The sequence below is a fragment of the Prionailurus viverrinus genome, chromosome B2 (genome assembly GCF_022837055.1).
Source record: "Prionailurus viverrinus isolate Anna chromosome B2, UM_Priviv_1.0, whole genome shotgun sequence".
NCBI classification, from domain to species: domain Eukaryota; kingdom Metazoa; phylum Chordata; class Mammalia; order Carnivora; family Felidae; genus Prionailurus; species Prionailurus viverrinus.
Genome location: NC_062565.1, coordinates 50,210,323 through 50,228,131, shown reverse-complemented (window position 1 = coordinate 50,228,131; position 17,809 = coordinate 50,210,323). Strand labels below are relative to the sequence as shown.

General features: G+C 47.1%; 1 protein-coding gene across 5 annotated transcripts in view; it reads left to right on the top strand.

The window, feature by feature from the left end:
* TRAM2 (translocation associated membrane protein 2) overlaps positions 1–17,809 on the top strand; it is an 83,964-nt gene that overhangs the window by 52,778 nt on the left and 13,377 nt on the right. For all 5 annotated transcript variants that reach the window (XR_007152008.1, XR_007152007.1, XR_007152006.1 and 2 more), the window contains exons 3-4: positions 11,440–11,549; positions 12,055–12,171. Coding sequence is in view for 2 of the 5 variants with exons in the window: in XM_047857765.1 (XP_047713721.1) it covers positions 11,440–11,549; positions 12,055–12,171 (227 nt within the window). In the remaining 3 variants the exon portion in view is untranslated. The remainder of the gene's footprint in view (positions 1–11,439; positions 11,550–12,054; positions 12,172–17,809) is intronic.

Below are 17,809 nucleotides of genomic sequence, written 5' to 3'. Positions count from 1 at the left end.
TGAGTGTGTGCTTGGCACCTAGGACTTACTATTTTATTTCTTTCCTGAAGGCCCGGGGAGGGTTATAGCTTTATAAAAAAAAAAAAAAAAAAAAAAAAATGATACATCAAGAAAACGAGTCACAAGTTAGGCCCTTTATTTCCAAATTCTCTTTAATGCTTCTCTCATTTTTGCTGCATCTTTTTACATCATGAAAGTATCCTTTCCTTATCTTTCTATCTTACTAGAAAATTGTTGAAAATCTATCTCAAGCCATACAAGATGGGGATAAAATGGTAACCTTGAAGATCCTCGGGCAGATCTTTAATTTTGTGGGCAGGGGCGGGGTTGGGGTCTATGTGAGGAAGGATTGTATAAGGGTATGTATTTCTCTAGTGCTGCCATGGCAAAATACTACAGACCAAGTGGCTTAAGGAACAGAAATTTATTGTCTCACAGCTCCGGAGGCTAGAAGTTGCAAAATCAAAGTGTCGGCAGTTTGGCTTGCTTGAGGGCTCTGAGCCACGATCTGTTCCAGGCCTCTGTCCTTGGCGTGTAGATGGCCATCCTCTTTGTGTGTGTCTCTGTGTCCAGATCCCCCCTGCCCCTTTTTTTTAAGATTTTTTTTTTAACGTTTATTTATTTTTGAGAGTGAGACAAAGTGCACAAGCAGGGGAGGGGCGGAGAGAGAGGGAGATAAAGGACAAAAGTAGGGTTTGTGCTGATGGCAGAGAGCCCAGTGCAGGGCTCAAACTTGTGAATTGCGAGATCATGACCTGAGCCGAAGTTGGATGCTTAACCAACTGAGCCACCCAGGTGCCTCCGGATTTCCCCTTTTTGTAAGGACACCAGTCACATTGGATTAGGGTACACCCTAACGTTCTCATTTTAACTTGATGGCCTCTGTAAAGACCCCGTGTCCCAATGAGGCCACATTGTGAGGTGGTAAGGGTTAGAACTTCAACATAATCATTTTTGGCAGGAGGGTGAGGGGAGCCACATTTCGGCCCATACCAGCTGAGTGCGTGTGAGAGCCATGGTGATGCTTATAGTTTGGGAGGTCAGCGGCGGTGTGGCCTGGCGGCCTGGCCACACAGGGTGAGAGTGGAGATCAGAATGTTGCCCTGTGAGGCATGGGCCCCATGCCTGTCCTCAACCCCACTCTTCCCCTGGCACCTCAGCTTGCCATTGTTTATATTAGCATGGCCTTCCGGGAGTCAGAAAGCAAGGAGGCCTCGGAATAAACGATGGGCCTCAGCCCCTGTTATTGGCAGCATGTTTGGGGTCTTAGACCACTCCTAACTAACTCCCACCTCTTAACCTCAGCTGCCCTGTCTGTAAAGTGGGTATAATACTCAGGATTCCTGGGAGAGGTGAATGATGCCGCTTACAAGATGTGTTCACTACAGTGCCAGGCGCAGAGCACATGCTCAATAAGTGGCTTATGGTTGTTGTTTGTATTCCTTATCCTAAATAAGCACCCTGATGGGAGTACTTTGTATGTGGTACACGGTGACAGTTATGTTCTTTTAGCTTCTGGTTCTGATAGAAGTGGTCAGCATGATCTCCTCTTTTGGTGTAGCACTTTATAAGTCAGTTATCTACTTGATCCTTAGAGCTTTGTGAGAAGAGGTAGATGGCATTATCCTCATTGTCCCAAAGGAGTAACTGAGGGCAGAGAGACCCTGGATCACGCCCACCCTGGTGGGCGAGTGACAGCATTAGAAATGAGCTTCAGGTCTTTTCATGCTTTGTCTGGGTCCCTGTGGTAAAAAAAAAAAAAAAAAAAAAAAAGGGTGGGGGGAGAGACAGTGAGGTGGGAAAAATGGATACTTTTTAATTTTATTTGTACAAAGTGGAAGAATTATTTTTTGAGTAGGAAATATGCTCACATGTCCAAAAATTCAGTCTTGTTCTCACCCTGAACTCTCTTCCTTTGACACTCGCATCCCCTGTGGATAATCCCTATTGTTTCCTGTGTGCCCTTCCTGGATTTATCCCCCGCCTTCCACTGTTGCTTTATGCAGACACAAATACGCATATTTCTTTTCTTCTCTTTCTTATGTAATTGGTAGAATACTGTACTGTTCTGGGCCTAACTTTTTTCCCCACTAAGTAATGTATGCTGGATATCCTTTTATGTCAACGGGTAGAGAGCTTCATCATTTTCGTCACAAACTTTATTGAGGTATAGCACCTGCAGTGACACATACGTGTTCTTGAGGGTACGGCACGGTGAATTTGTACATAGATGTGCACCCAGGCCACCATCACCTACAGCAGGATACAGCACTCCCAGCCATTACCCCCTCCCAAAGCAACCATGGGTCTGCTTTCTAAATCTCCTGATTGGTTTTCCCTGTTTTTGATCTTTGTTTCTCTCTGATTTTTTTTTTCTTTTTTAAATTTTATTTCTTTTTGAGAGCACGCACGAGCTGGAGAGGGGCAGGGAGAAAGGAGTACAGAGGATCCGAAGTGTGCTCTGCACTGACAGCGAAGAGCCCGAAGCGGGGCTTGAACTCCGTGCACAATGAGATAATGACCTAAACTGGAGTCGGACGCTTAACCAATGGAGTCACTCAGGCATCCCCTCTCTGATTTTAAAAAACAGACCCATTGTTTATATCAGCACTTCTTTTTTTTTTTAATGTTTTATTTTTTGAGACAGAGCATGGGCAGGGGAGGGACAGAGAGAGAGGGAGACACAGAATCCGAAGCAGGCTCCAGGCTCTAGGCTCTGAGCTGTCAGCACAGAGCCTGACGTGGGACTTGAACTCACGAACCGTGAGATCATGACCTGAACCGAAGTCAGACGGTTAACCCACTGAGCCACCCAGGTGCCCCATATCAGCACTTCTTAAATGTTAGCATGCATCAGAATCACATGGAGGTGTCATTAAGCATGGAGTCCTGGGCCATCCCGAGTTTCTGATCTAGCAGGCCTGGGGTAGTTCCACAACAGCCCGTGTTTCCAAGCCCGTAGGTGATGCCAGTGCTGTTGGTCCACAGCCACACTTTGCATAGCCCCAGTGTATTAGAACTATGGGCTATGTAACCTGCCCCTGATAGATGAAAACAACTTGGATTGCTTCCATTAGTTTATTGTTCAAAACAGTGCTGCCGTGCATAACCTCATCACATGTCATTGTGAACGTGGCAGGTATTACCACAAGATAAATTCCCAGAAGTGGAGTCGCCACATCAAAGGGTTGATGCGCTTGTAATCTCAATAGAAATTGCCAAATTGCCCTTCCAAAGGGGTGGTCCATTTTGCACCCCCATCAGTGGTGTGTGAAGGAGAGGTTGTTTCTCCACAGCCTCAGCGAGAGTATGTTGTCAAGCTGTGGATCTTTGCCAATGTGATGGGTATGAAATGGCAGCTCATTGTAGTTTTCATCTGCATTTCCTTTCTGCGTAAGGTGGAGCATCTTTTAAATTTTTTCTGTAAATTGTTTGTATCCTTTGCCCATTTTTCTTTTGGATTTTTGATCATTTTATTATCAAGTGTTTTACATATTAGCAAGCTTAGTCCTTTGTTTATGATCTGAATTATAAATATTTCCCCCTTAAATGATCATTTCCCTTTTGATTTTGCTTGTGGTGTTTTTTTTTTTTTTCATATCTGAGTTCTTTTAGAACATCACACTAACATGGAAACAGAGTTGGCCATAAGCACAGAAACTAACAGAAAGTGCATCTTATAAACCCAGATGTGCAGGCATTAGGAAAGGAACCAGGAGCAAAAACGCAGCCAGGATGGGCAGTGATGCTCTTTGAGCAACCAGTTTTTCACACAAAGGCTAGAAGTCTCATTGGCAGGTGCCCAGACTCCAAGGATCTAAGAGGTGGATGGGATGGCTACAGACAGCCACCAACCAGCTCAAGTCATGGGAGGAGGGCCAAGACCGCACAGTAGTACCCGGACGGGATGGGAACATGTGAGGCAGACCAGAGAAACTGCTTACAGGTGACACCAGAGGAAACAGGAATGTATCTCTTAGTCATAGGAAGCAAAGCAGGATGTCCATAAGAATGTTACTCCCGTAAAGGGGCAGCTGCTGACTGAGGCTGTTGGTCAAAACAGCCAAGGCTGTTATTGATTACTCTAGCTTTCTTTTTACTTTTTTTTTTTTTTACTTTTTTTTTTTTACTTTTTTTTTTTTTTTACTTTTTTTTTTTTTTTTTACTTTTTTTTTTTTTTTTTTACTTTTTTTTTTTTTTTCAACGTTTATTTATTTTGGGGACAGAGAGAGACAGAGCATGAACGGGGGAGGGGCAGAGAGAGAGGGAGACACAGAATCGGAAACAGGCTCCAGGCTCTGAGCCATCAGCCCAGAGCCTGACGCGGGGCTCGAACTCACGGACCGCGAGATCGTGACCTGGCTGAAGTCGGACGCTTAACCGACTGCGCCACCCAGGCGCCCCTTTAATTTTTTTTTTTAATGTTTATTTATTTTTGAGAAAGAGAGACAGAGCATGAATGGGGGAGGGGCAGAGAGAGAGGGAGACACAGAATCGGAAGCAGGCTCCAGGCTCTGAGCCATCAGCCCAGAGCCTGATGCAGGGCTCGAACTCACGAACCGTGAGATCGTGACCTGAGCTGAAGTTGGACACTCAACCGACTGAGCCACCCAGGCGCCCCTCTAGCTTTCTTTTTAAACTGTGATCAGAGATCAGCCAAGCAGATGCCACTTTTGATGAGGGCTGAGTAACTCGTCTACAGTTGGAAGATCGTTACTGAAGGTACTTTCTTCCAAAGCTAGAGTAATACCTACAGAAGGGCATATCGACATACTCCATGGGGGTGTGTAGGAAGGGGACTCCCAGAATGTTGTTATTGGAAGGTTGTCAGGAGTCATGTTGCCTGGGGGTTACACACTGGTGGCCCATGGTCACCATGGCCCGGCAGGTCCATTGTTTCTGGTCAGTCTGGTGTTGGCCCATAAAGTGTTTTTTAAAATTTTGAATTTGTGCGCAGTATCTTTTTTTTTTTAATTTTTTTTTTCAACGTTTATTTATTTTTGGGACAGAGAGAGACAGAGCATGAACGGGGGAGGGGCAGAGAGAGAGGGAGACACAGAATCGGAAACAGGCTCCAGGCTCTGAGCCATCAGCCCAGAGCCCGACGCGGGGCTCGAACTCACAGACCGCGAGATCGTGACCTGGCTGAAGTCCGATGCTTAACCGACTGCGCCACCCAGGCGCCCCAATGTGCGCAGTATCTTTAAGTCAAGTGATTTCATGTAAAGATGTCTTTCTTTGCTTCTGGAATATCGAGAATATGGACACACTGGGCTGTATCCCTTCCACGGCCTCCGTATCTGAGGAGCGACTTCCCCACTCCTTCGTCTCCCCTGGGGGACACAGGCTGTGCAGTTTCCCACAGTTACCGACTCCCCTCCAGCATGTCCCTGACAGTGAGACTACCTGTCAGTCACTGTGTGTTCCACTTTTAACTGTTCTTTTAGTAAGGTGGAGAAAGAAGAACGTGTCCCTCTCTCAAAGCAGAAATGTGAATGATAGACCAAGAAGGTGCGATGGTTGAAGGAAGTCAGTGGGAAGCATACTGTGGACGTGCAGATATTCCCTGGGTAACCAGCAGACCTCTGTGCCGAAAGGTTTTAGCTTACCACACCCAGACTGCTTTGCTCGTTTGGGTTACCCACCTGGTACCTGTCGGCATATTGCTGCAACTCACAACCAGGGTGGCCTCCCTGGTCTAATAGCTCAGAGATGTGTTTCAAGTTACTTTTCAGAAAAAATTATACTAGGTTTCTGTCAAACCATTGCCAGCCTTTTTGAGAGCTCGTGCAAGACAGGGGCAGTGCTTGAAGAGCAAGAACCCCAGCCTGGGTCCTGAGAGGGTTTGTATTAGAATTAGTGAGCAACCAAAAAAAAAAGAAAAATCTGCCGGAAACAGGGATTTGTTTATAGCCTCCTGGAAGAATACTTTGTGTTCACAAAGTATCCACGCAGCCTCCATAGCTCTGTGGAGAGCAGAAAGGGCCAAACCAGATCACTTGACTGCTTTGATCAAAAGTAGGAAAGTAGCAGATAAGGGGAAAGCACCAGAGATCATGTGTATGAACCAGAGCATGTCTTCTCCGTATTTGTGGATGCTGCTACCCGTTATGATTGTAGGAGAAAGACCTCAAAGGAGCAGATTATCACCAGTAAGGATGTGGGGCAAGGGGAGGGTGTGAGTGGCTTGTGTTGACCCTGAGGTGGCATTGGGGGGCTGGGCTGGGGTGCGGAAGCCCCTGGGAGACCTGAGGATGGCCGGTATCCCTTAGCTCTCTCAACCCCGTGTTGTCAGCCGCTCTCCTTGCCCATTGAGACCCACTCCCTATGGCTGGCCCATCCCCCACCTCTATGTGGATGTGTCCTCTCCCCATCGCTGCGCCACCATCCGAGTGCAGGGCACCGACTGCACTGGGCGCTGTGCTCAGGTCCCTCAGAGCGAGGCTTCTGCTCCCTCTTATTCCCCCTCAGCCTTTGGTCCACTTCTCACATGTGACCACTGGTGGGTTTTGTTTTTTTTTTAATTTAAATATATAGAAGATGAAATTTGTGATCTTTACCATTTCTAAGTGTTCAGTAGCCGTTAAATGCATTCACATTGTCCTGCAAGGGATCTCCAGAATCCTATTCATCTTGCAAAACCGCAACTTTGTAGCTATTATACAGCAACACCCCATTCCCTCCACAGCCCCCACCTAGCATTCTGGTTTGTGCCTATGATTTTGACTACTTCTACCTTATAGGATGGAATCATCCAGTATGTCTTTTGTGATTGGCCTATTTCACTTAGTATGATATCCTGTAGGTTGATCTGTGCTGTAGCATGTGACAGGATTTCCTTCCTTTTTAAGGGTGAATAGTGTTCTGTTGTATGTGTATACCACATTTTGTTTATCCATCCGTCAATAGACATTGGGGTCGTTTCCACCTTTGGCTATTGTGAAAAATGCTGCTGTGAACATGGGTGTACAAATATTTCTTTGAGATCCTGCTTTCAGTTGTTTTGAGTATATACTCAAAAGTGGAATTGCAGAATCACGTGACTCCATTTTTAATTTTTTTAAAGGGAATATAGTTGACATACAATGTTGTAATAGTTTCTGGTGTGCAACAAACATAGCGACTTGACATTACACTGTGCTCGTCACCAAAAGTGTAATCACTGTCTGTCACCATATGACATTATTACAGAATCATTGACTAGACTCCCTATACTGGACTTGTCATCTCCATGAGTTACTTTTAACTAGTAGTATAGGCTTCTTAATCCCCTTCACTTATTTCACTCATCACCTACCCCCACTGTCTGGCAACCAGCCATCTGTTCTCTCTATATAGGAGTCTGTTTCTGTTTTGTTTTTTACATGCCACATAGAAGTGAAATCATAAGGTATTTATATTTCTCGGACTTACTTTACTTAGCATAATACCCTGTAGGTCCATCCATGTTGTCTCGAATGGCAAGATCTCCTTCGTTTTTATGGCTGAATAATATCCCATTATATACATGTATATACCACATCTTCTTTATCAGTGGACACTTAGGTTGCTTCCATAATGTGGCTATTGTTAATAATGCTGCAGTAAACATAGGGGTGCATACATCTTTTCGAATGAGTGTTTTCATTTTATTTGGGTAAATACCCAGTAGTAGAATTGCTGGATTGTATGGTATTTCTATTTTTAATTTTTGGAGGGGAAACTCCATACTGGTTTCCACAGTGGTTGGACCAATTTACATCCCCACCAACAGTGCACAGGGGTTCCCTATTCTCCACATTCTCACCAACAATTGTTATTTTTGTCTGATTCTAGCCATTCTGACAGGTGTGAGGTATTCTCTCATTGTAGTTTTGATTTGCATTTCCCAGATGATTAGTGATGTTGAACATGTTTTCATGTGTGTTGGCCATCTGTATGTCTTCTTTGGAAACCTGTCTATTCAGGTCTTGTGCTCATTTTTAATCAGATTATTATTGTGTGTGTGTTGACTTGTATAAATTCTTTATATATTTTGCATATTAACCCTTTATTAGATCACTTGCAAATAATCTCCTTCCAGTTTGTAGGTTGCCTTTTTGTTTTGTTGATGGTTTCCTTTGCTGTGCAAAACCTTTTTATTTTGGAGTAGGCCCAATAGTTTATTTTTGCTTTTGTTTCCCTTGCCTTAGGGGATATATCCAGAAAAATGTTGCTAAGGCTGATGTCCAACAGATTACTGCCTATGTTTTTGTTTGTTTAGGAGTTTTTATGGCTTCAGATCTTACAGTTAGGTCTTTAATCCATTTTGAGTTTACTATTTTTAATTTTTTAGGAACTACCATACTGTTTTCCATAGTGACTACCATTTTACAGTGCATAAAAGTTCGAATTTATCTACGTCCTCACCAACGCTTGTTCTTTTTCATTTTTTTTTTAATTGTAGCCATTCTGATGGATGTGGGGTGGTTTCAATTTGTATTTCCCTAACAGTAATGCTGGTGAGCACTTTGTCACATACATGTTGACCATTTGTACATCTCTTTTTTTTTTTAAAGTTTATTTATTTTTGAGAGGAGGGGGGAGGGGCAGAGAGAGAGGGGGACAGAGAATCAGAAGTAGGCTCTGTGCTGACAGCAGCAAGCCCGATGTGGGGCTCAAACTCACGAATCGTGAAATCGTGACCTGAGTCGAAATTGGACGCTTAATCAAGTGCCTCTAGTTGTATGTCTTTTTTAGATAAATGTCTGTTCACATCCTTTGCCCATTTTTAATCTGGTTGTTTCAGTTTTTTGGTTGTTGCTGTGTTGTAGTTTTAGCCTCTGTAGTTTTTAAGTATGAGAATTTGGTGCACATCCACTAACCTCCAAGAGGGCAGGTCTGTGCCCATCCTTCATGGTCTTCTCCCAGCACCCAGAATGGAGCTCTGCACATGGTTTATTTGTTGATGGAAAACATGCATGTGGCTCTCAACAGCGAAGGAACAAAAGAATGTATTAACTCATGCACTGATTCTTGTTTCAAGAGGGGTCTAAGGCTATGGTCACATCTCTTTGGAACCATGGTATTTGGGGGTGAAGAATAACAGGTGACCCTGAATAGGCCTTAAAGAAGATAACCCAAAGTCTTGACAGGTGTTATTTCACTACTGTTAGACTATACTTGAGTTTAAATCCCATTTTGCCTAGGGATGCTAGTCTTTTTTAAAAAAAATTTTTAATGTTTATTTTTGAGAGAGACAGGGTGCAAGCAGGGGAGGGACAGAGAGAGGGAGACAGAGAATCCAAAGCAGGCTCCAGGCTCTGAGTGGTCAGCACAGAGCCTGACGCGGGGCTTGAACTCCTGGACCGTGAGACCATGACCTGAGCTGAAGTCGGACACTTAACCGACTGAGCCACCCAGGTGCCCATAACTCGTGATGCTGGTCTTGATGGAACTCTGCATGTGTTCAGTTATTTTATAGTTTCAAAATATACTACAATTGAACTTGTCTCCTCTGGTCCTCCATTCTGAAGGAGGCTAGGAAAGTGTCATCGCAGCCATCCTCTTGCCTCTAGTGCCTTCTCCGCCGGCCAGTGCCTGACTCCCCCTCCCAGCCCTCAGCCCCTGGGTGGGCCAGTCCCCCTGTGTTGCCCGTTGTCTCACTGACAGCCCTCTCCGTCTCTCATCCTGCTTTAATTCAGGCCTCCATGCTTCCTTATTGTGGATCCAGAGGCAGCTCCCTGACTGGTGTCCTCACCTCCAGGCACGGCGCTGTTCACTGCTGCCAGAGTAAACTTTCCAAAACCCGTATTTCGTCATTTGCCTGTTGGATTTGAATTCTTCCATGTGTCCCATGTTGCCCCCAGGACAAAGCCCACCCCCTTTCACGAGGCGCCCAGGCACTCAACAGGCGCTGCGGTCTCATTCCCTGCAGCCTGTGCAGACACTACCTCCTCAGCCTAGATGCCTCCCTCCCCCCCCCCCCCCACCCCGTGCTTCTCCCCAAGTTCCGGTGTCCTCCTGTTCACCTTGACCTGCTGCCCACTGCGCCCACCCAGACAGGGTTGGGCCCTGGCCTGCCGGGGCCCGCTGGGGCGCTCTCTTTGCCTCTTGGCCCCACGTGCCTGTCTGTAGGGTAATTGTACGTTTACTTATCCGTCTCCTCACCGGTCTGTGTGCTCTGAAGTCCGGCCAGTATCCCTTATCTCCACACTCCGGCAGTTAGCCCAGTGCCCCTTACAGAGTAGGTTTTTGTGGAAAGGAGGAGGGAGAGGAAAAAGGCAAGTCTGTCTGATTCCAGAGTTCACGTGCTCGCTGCCCTCTCCCCCCTCAGCGCCGTGGACCATCCCGTTCTCTCCGTCCCGGGAGACAGAGGGGATGGTTTGACTCCCAGCGTGACCCAGTCAGCTCTGCTTCGCTCCATGGCCACCCCGAAACTCACCGGCCCTGGTCCACCTTCTGGTAAACGCATCCTGGCAGAGACAGATGACTCATGTGTGTGTGACTCGGCGTGAGCACAGCACAGCTGGAAAGGCAGCCAGCGAGTCTGCTTGGTGGAGCCAGGGGGGCGTTTACAGAGCAGCAGAGACCCAGCGCGGGTTCATGAGCCCTTGCAACCCTAACCTGCTAACTGGAACAAAAGTATAAATCCTCCTCTGTCCGTGGAGAACGAGGCCGCCACAGCATGGCTATACAAGGCTTATTACATGTCTGGGATGCTGTCTAATTTATTACTATTAAATAATATTTTAATAGACTGCCATTTATGGCATGTTTGCCATGGGTGTAGGCACGGTGATAATCATCTTGATACAAATTATTTCATTTAATCCTCACACTAGCCCAACAACAGAAATAATAACAAATATACATATGGCACTTGCTATGTACTAGATATTGTTCTCTGCAGTTTGCTTTGAAGCCGTCTGATTCTGAGGGAAACCTTACGATACAGGAACTGCTGTTACTCTCGTTTTACAGATGAGGAAACTGAGGCACAGAAAAGTCACATATAGAGGTGCCCCAAAGTCACATAGGTAATGAGTGAGCTGTGATATAAACTCGGGCTTCTGGGTCCACACTCCTAACCCCTACTCCATGCTTCCGTGCTGAAGACGACAGTTCCATCTTCCAGGGATGGAAATTGTGGTTCAGAGAGGTTGGTCACTTCTGTATAGTTGCACAGCCAGGGAGCGATCGAGATGGCTTGTCTCTTACCCTGGCTCCTAACCACTGCGCTCTCCTGCCCAGATGCAGGAGATGTAGTCATCACCGTTTGTGCTTGGTTCTCCTTAATCCTCCCCATTGGCACTTACCAAGGGCGACGCCCACGGGGTGGGTAGGATTCTAGGGAAAAAGGTTTCTTCCAAGTCTAGGGGTACGGCATGGCGCCTTCTGCTTCAGAGATCTCTTCAGTTTGGGGTCCCAGAGCATTTCCTCAGCCTGGGGATGCTGACATGGCTTTTCTTACCTCCACAGATAGTGAGACTGTGCACTACCACTATGGGCCGAAGGATCTGGTCACCATCTTGTTCTACGTCTTCATCACCATCATCTTGCACGCTGTGGTTCAGGAGTACATTTTAGATGTGAGTGACGCTGTCTGGATTCTGAGAGCACAAGCTGGGGAGATGCGGTGGGCAGAAGGGCCTCGCCTTAGAGGACACTGCAGCTCTGTGCCCCTTTCCCTCCTAATCTGCATGCCCTGATTGGTCCTATTGACTGGGCATCCATTGTGACACACTGTGGTTTCTGTCCCCTCTCACAGCCTTCTTAGTGCATGGGATGCAGCGTTTACTGCATGAGGGGACAGCTGCCCGAAATGGCAAGACACAGTGCTTATGGGTCTGTCATATGTGGCCTGATTGTGGGGTGTTTTCTTTACATCTAGGCTGAGGACCTCAATCTGGCCGCTTTCTCAACATGCTTGCCTTGAACTGAGCGCTCCATGCACACAGCAGGCTTACACTGAATGGCCTGAGCCATGGCCGCTTCAGACTGCTATCCTTTCAAGGGTAGAAAATGGGAGTTTGAAGCCACCCATTACGAATGCACCTGCATATATTAATATGCAGGATTCTCTTTATTCTTTAGAAAATCAGCAAACGGCTTCACCTCTCCAAGGTGAAACACAGCAAGTTCAACGAATCTGGACAGCTGGTCGTCTTTCATCTCAGCTCTGTGGTATGGTGCTTCTACGTGGTGGTGACGGTGAGTGGCCCCGGGGACCGCTGAAGCACAGGGCCTGGGCTTCCAGCAACACATCTCTTCTCAGATGGCTGATAAAATGACCATGAAGGGCTAAGCAGGGAAGGAAAAGAGTCAGGAGCAGTTTGTAAAAGCTTTGAGCAGTTTCTTGGAACTACTACTATTTTTGTATCCTCATGGTAGGAGAGAGGGGCCAGATGGTGTAGATGCTCTTTTAAAGCTGCAGAGAGCCCTCTTGTCCAAAAATAAACCCTTGTTATAGTTATTCTGTGATGCTATGATAATGGTACCATACCTCTACACAGCGCTGTATCATTTGACAGTGTCCTCCTACCAGTGCTATCCCACGAGATGAGTTGTTTGTTTATTCTGGTCCCCATGTTGATAGATTGATGGCATCCAAGATCAAATTTTGCAGTGTCCCCATGGTCATGTGGTTCTGAGGTGGCAAGGACCAGACTGGGACTTAGGAGTCTGGTTCCAAGTTCAGCACACTTTCTGTTTTACCACACTGGCCTCCTGCAAGCATCCCCTTGTCCGCACATCAAATCCTGTGAGAGTCAGTGCCATTCCCACAAATGCCTGGGGGACCAGACAATTTATCTACCTCTCCTTTCTACACAATAGGACTCTGATTTCAAGCAGCCTTTGATACACCAGAATTCCTTACTAGCAAGGAATGCGGACAGTCCTTTGGGGTTTGCTGTAACAAGACCTGGCCTGTGATGCATGAAAGTGTTTAATTAGAAGCCCCCCACCCCCACGTGAAATAACTCCTGTCTGTAACTTGGTCCCTTTTTCTAGAGCTAGAGTCATCCTGTGAGAAACACAGGCCTAGGGCTTGGAAAATTCAGCAACCCTGTGATCTCTAAGTTCCCTTCCCTGCCTTCCGCTGACCTCTCATCCCCTGCCTTCCGCTGACCTCTCACCCCCTTCCTCTTCCTTCAGTGACAGTGATGAACTTTCACATCCTAAGGAACTCTCTGCTTCCAGAGCTCAACGCTGAAATCACGTTCTGAGAGCAGGAGTCTGCATGTCCTTGTGTATATTGCTTGTATGTCTCTTATCCTTTAATCATGGAACCGTTTCCTAAACAGAACATTAGGAATTTTAAATGTAGGACCTGAGGCTTCTGTCCTCTTGAGCAGGACTGCCATGTTATACTGTCCCCAGAGGGAAAGATGTGCAGTGTGGCCCATATGAGGAGCGCCCCTTAATGTTGCACAGTGTGTGTCCAGGCCCCTTCAGGTCTAGGTAATGCTGCCTTTCAGACTTCTCCCAACCTCTCGGTGTTTGCCCGTGGAGTCCCTCTGCTGCTTTGAGGCTGAATGGCCTCAGGGTCTTTCAGAAGAAACATTGCCTCGTCTCTGAATCACTTCTACCCCTCCTACTTCAGCCCCAGATATTCTCCTGGAGCTGTGACACATTTAGACCAGATTCTGGAGGCCAAAAGCCACGTTATGTGACGTCTCTTCCAGTGCGTTAAATGCTCAACTGCTCTTGGTTTCTCTCAGGCCTTCAGGGGCTTAAAAATGATGCTCATTAGTCTGACAGCATGTAGCACTTTACTTGGGGAAGCTCATGACAGGCCTTTATTATGGTGACAGCCAGTTCCCCACTCAACATCTTCAGTAGAAAGTGGGGGCCATGGGGACCCTGGAAAGCTCCAGTGACCCCCAACTCCTAAGAGCACCATGCAGCTCCTGGCCCTCCTCTACTCCCACTGCACCATCCTGCAGGGAATAAAGATGATTGAAGAAGAAGGGAGGGTAGTTTTGTAAAAGGAGTGAGAAATAGCTAAGTGTTTCTTAAATCCTATTTTTCTGTTAGGATGAAATCTTCCTTGATTCTTGTCTTCTACCGTCTGCAGTCAGTTCATCAGCAGGTCCTGCGAACCCCACCTGCAGAGCTCATTGAGGTTCTATCCATGCTGTAGCCTGGCCCACCAGTTTCCACAGGGGAGATTTTGGCCCCTGGGGACATGGGGCTGGAGGGTGGAGCCCAGGAGCGCTGCTGAATGTCCTGCACTGCACGGGACAGCCCCCACCACCGAGAATTACCCAGCTCCAGATGTTGGTAGTGCCAAGGTTGGGAAGTCCTACTCCACAGTCCAAACCACCATTATCTCTTGCCTGGACCACTGACCATTGTCCTTCTAGATGGAGACGTTTCCTCTCTCGTAGCCTCCCTCCACAATCCGTTTTCTTCTGCTTAGCCAGACAGGTCTTTTTAGAACATAAATGAAGTCCTGCACCCTTGTGTAAAAGCCCCTTGTCCCTCTTGCAGCCAGTTAAGCCATTATCTTCCTCGCTTCTGTGATCTGGGTCCCACTATTACCCCTGCTCCTCTACCTCTCCTGGCTGTTCCTGATTCTTGCGCTTTGCGGGGGCGGTTCCTCTCCTCACATGCTCCACCCCCTGAATCCCATGGCCGACTCCTTCCCATCTGAGTCTCCACATAAATGCCATCTCCTCAGAGAACCCCCTCCCCCAGTTTGTACTGCATGCACTACACCCATTGCTGTGGCATTTTTCTCATTCATGCATATATTCTGTGCTGTCTGTCTGTCCCACTAGACCTCGAGCTGCTTGTGAACAGCCTGCATGCTCACAGCGTCTCTAGTGCAGAGCCCGGCAGGTACTAAGTGCTCACTAAACAGTGGTTGTGAGACTGAGGGGGTAAGCAGCAGTTACGTCTTCTTGCTCTGGCCCTTGACTGCTTTTAAAATAACAAGTCAATTGTTTTTGTAAACTTCTAGATGACCGTCTATTACATAAGAAATACATAAAAGGTTTTTTTTGTTTAAGTAAAAAAATTTGCCCCAGATCCCTCCCCCTAGAAGTAACTGGTTTTGGGTGGTGGGGTTCGGACATTTCTCTCTGCATTTATACAAGCAGAGTGATGAGAGTGTGACTGGACCGACCAATAATTTATGAAAAGATCAACCTCCTACTGTTAACCTACTATGGACTGCTTCCTATTGACTGTTTAGAAAACACAACAAAACACGAGCACTCTATAGGGGAAAGCAGGGCGGGCCATGTTTGGTCTCCGTGCCGGCTTCCTGGGGATGTTTCCCTTCATGTTTTAAATCCTGAAGTCTGGTGCTCCTTGAGAGCCTGGTATGGGGAATGCTCTTCACCCTGGACTGATTTCCTATTAACAGACTGGCTACTCAGAGCAGAACTTCAGTACATGATTGTTTCTGAAGGACAAACGCTATTGGTATGTCTGAATCTAGGTAGCAACTGTGGCTGTGTTATGACTGGATTCTGCTGTTTCTGTGGTTCTGTTTGTCCATTCACCAAAAAGGAAGGCTGCAGGGCAGGGGTGGGGGAGGGAGAGATTGCTCCAGTTTGCTCAGGCCTCACTTAGCTCTTGGTTAAGGAGATAACAAAGGATTTCAAAAGTACCCAGGCCCCTCTCCCAGTGCCTGATGGGGCCTGGGATTCAGAGGGGTTGGGGTGCAGGTGCTGGCTCTAGCCCTCTTGGCCCCCCATGATCTCAGGTACATGGCCTGCCAGACCTCTGAGGGCACCCCGGCCCCAGGCCGCCCTCAGGCAGCTGCCTGGCCCGAGGTCTGGAAAAGGCTGTTCTCAGAGCGGTGAGTCATTTTCCTCCGACTCCCCCACCCTCCCCCCTGCATACCCTCCCTGAACTCCCTGTGGACTGGACATTCACAAGCAGGCAGCATTTTTCTGGGGAGTTTTCTTGGCTTGTTGGCCTAAAAGTTCTGACCTCCTTGTCTCCTAAGAAAAGGCGCCAGGCCAAGGAGGTTCATGTTTAAAATCACAAGATCATCTGGGCTTTTAGGTTTTTCTCCATGCTGCTTCTCTTGGGCGGCCTCTTTTTGGGCAGAAGTTTTCCTCCCACCTCAGTCCCAGATGTACCATTTTCCTCCTTAAATACATTGCTGCTTCTTCCATCATGGTGCGTTCTTACCTCTGATTTCCCTGGACTGAGGTAGAGAGTGGAAGACCACATATATGGCTGTGTGCCTGGGTCCTCGTGAGCAGCAGAGAGGGAAGGCAGAGCCCGATAGCAGCGGTGTGGCAAAGTGCTCCTGTCACCCTCCAGAGGTCCCGGAACTTTCCATCTGTGTGTGACTGAGGGAGGAGGCAGTGGTAGGAAGAAAGGACTGGGAGTGAGGCTGTGAGGGGTTGGGGAGAGACCTTTTCCTTCAGAAATGTTACCATGACCACACTGGTGCATGTGCCTGACTGGACCTGTCACTTTGGTCACTGTGCTAATGGGGCCCCAGCTTGTGGGCTGGGGGCTGGGGACTATACCTGAGATGTCCAAGGTAATGTAGTGACTTGAGGGTGGGTAGGTCAGGCCTCACGTGGAAACACAGCTGTGGATCCACGAGGCAGTAAGTCAAGTGTTTGTCCCTGAACCACGTTGGCTTTGAGCACTGCTAACGCCCTGATCTTAGTCCCAGTGTGACATTTGAGTCTCGGTCTCCTCATCAAAGCCGCCAGCTCAGTTTATTTCTGACTTACTGAGGAACTGGGCTTGAGGTTATTGGGCCAGGATGTTGGTGGCCCAGCTCAGATTTCACCTATGCTGCTGAAAAACCATCTCATTTCAGGAGCTACTTCCTGTCTTTTCCTTTATTAGCCTGTTTGTGGAATGGGGTCATATTGATCTAACCATCTCTGAGTGACAAATAAGAGCCTTGTTTTTTCCCTCAGAAGGGAGAAATCGCCTAAAGCATTCATCATTGATTCATTCATTCAACCAACAAGTTTTTATTGGATTCCTGTAATGTCAGCTGACTCTTGCTTATGGTGGATTGTTTCCTCTTAAGTTTTGTAATTTTGGATTGTAATCTCCTCTTTAGCAAGATTTTAATGCATGAGAATCCTGTACATCCTTGGATGAGAGTATGTCCCAATGGTGTCACAGAAGCATTAACACTAATTTCTTAGCTTGGTGGTTCCTGGACCATACAAGTGGTTATAAATTTCAACTCCAAACCCATCTGAAAGTGAACCCAAGGTTACAGATTTTCAAAGGCTAATATATTTTAGTTTTCATCCTGAGCACAGGGTGAGCAAACAGCTTCTTTCTTTATCTCCTTTTATTGTTGCCAGACTATAGTCGACCCTTTCTCTAGTCTAATTCAAACTAATGCAGACTCTAGTCTAACCTTGTCTTGAAGTTTGTAGCCATTGAGGGGTCCTGATATTTTTAAAAATCTTTTTCAATGTTTGTTTATTTTTGAGAGGGAAGGAGAGAGAATGAGAACAAGCGGGGGACGGGCAGAGAGAGAGGGAGACACACAATCTGAAGCAGGCTCCAGGCTCTGAGCTGTCAGCACAGAGCCCGACGCGGGGCTCGAACTCACGGACCGTGAGATCGTGACCTGAGCCGAAGTTGGACACTTAACCGACTGAGCCACCCAGGTGTCCCAGGCAGGGATCCTGATTTTATACAAGGGTCTTGGGCTCCAACTCGCGAGGCATCATCTTCTGTTCCCACATGGGCATGACCACCCTGGCCCAAGACTAGGGCCTTGTGGGCTGCCTCAGCCTCCCCTTACTGCTTAGGCTTTTAGCCTTCTAGCCCTTTTGAATTCCAAAGGTTTTCCCTTTCTGGTAAAAACTTTTTGAATACAAAAGAATTAGTTGCTAGGTTT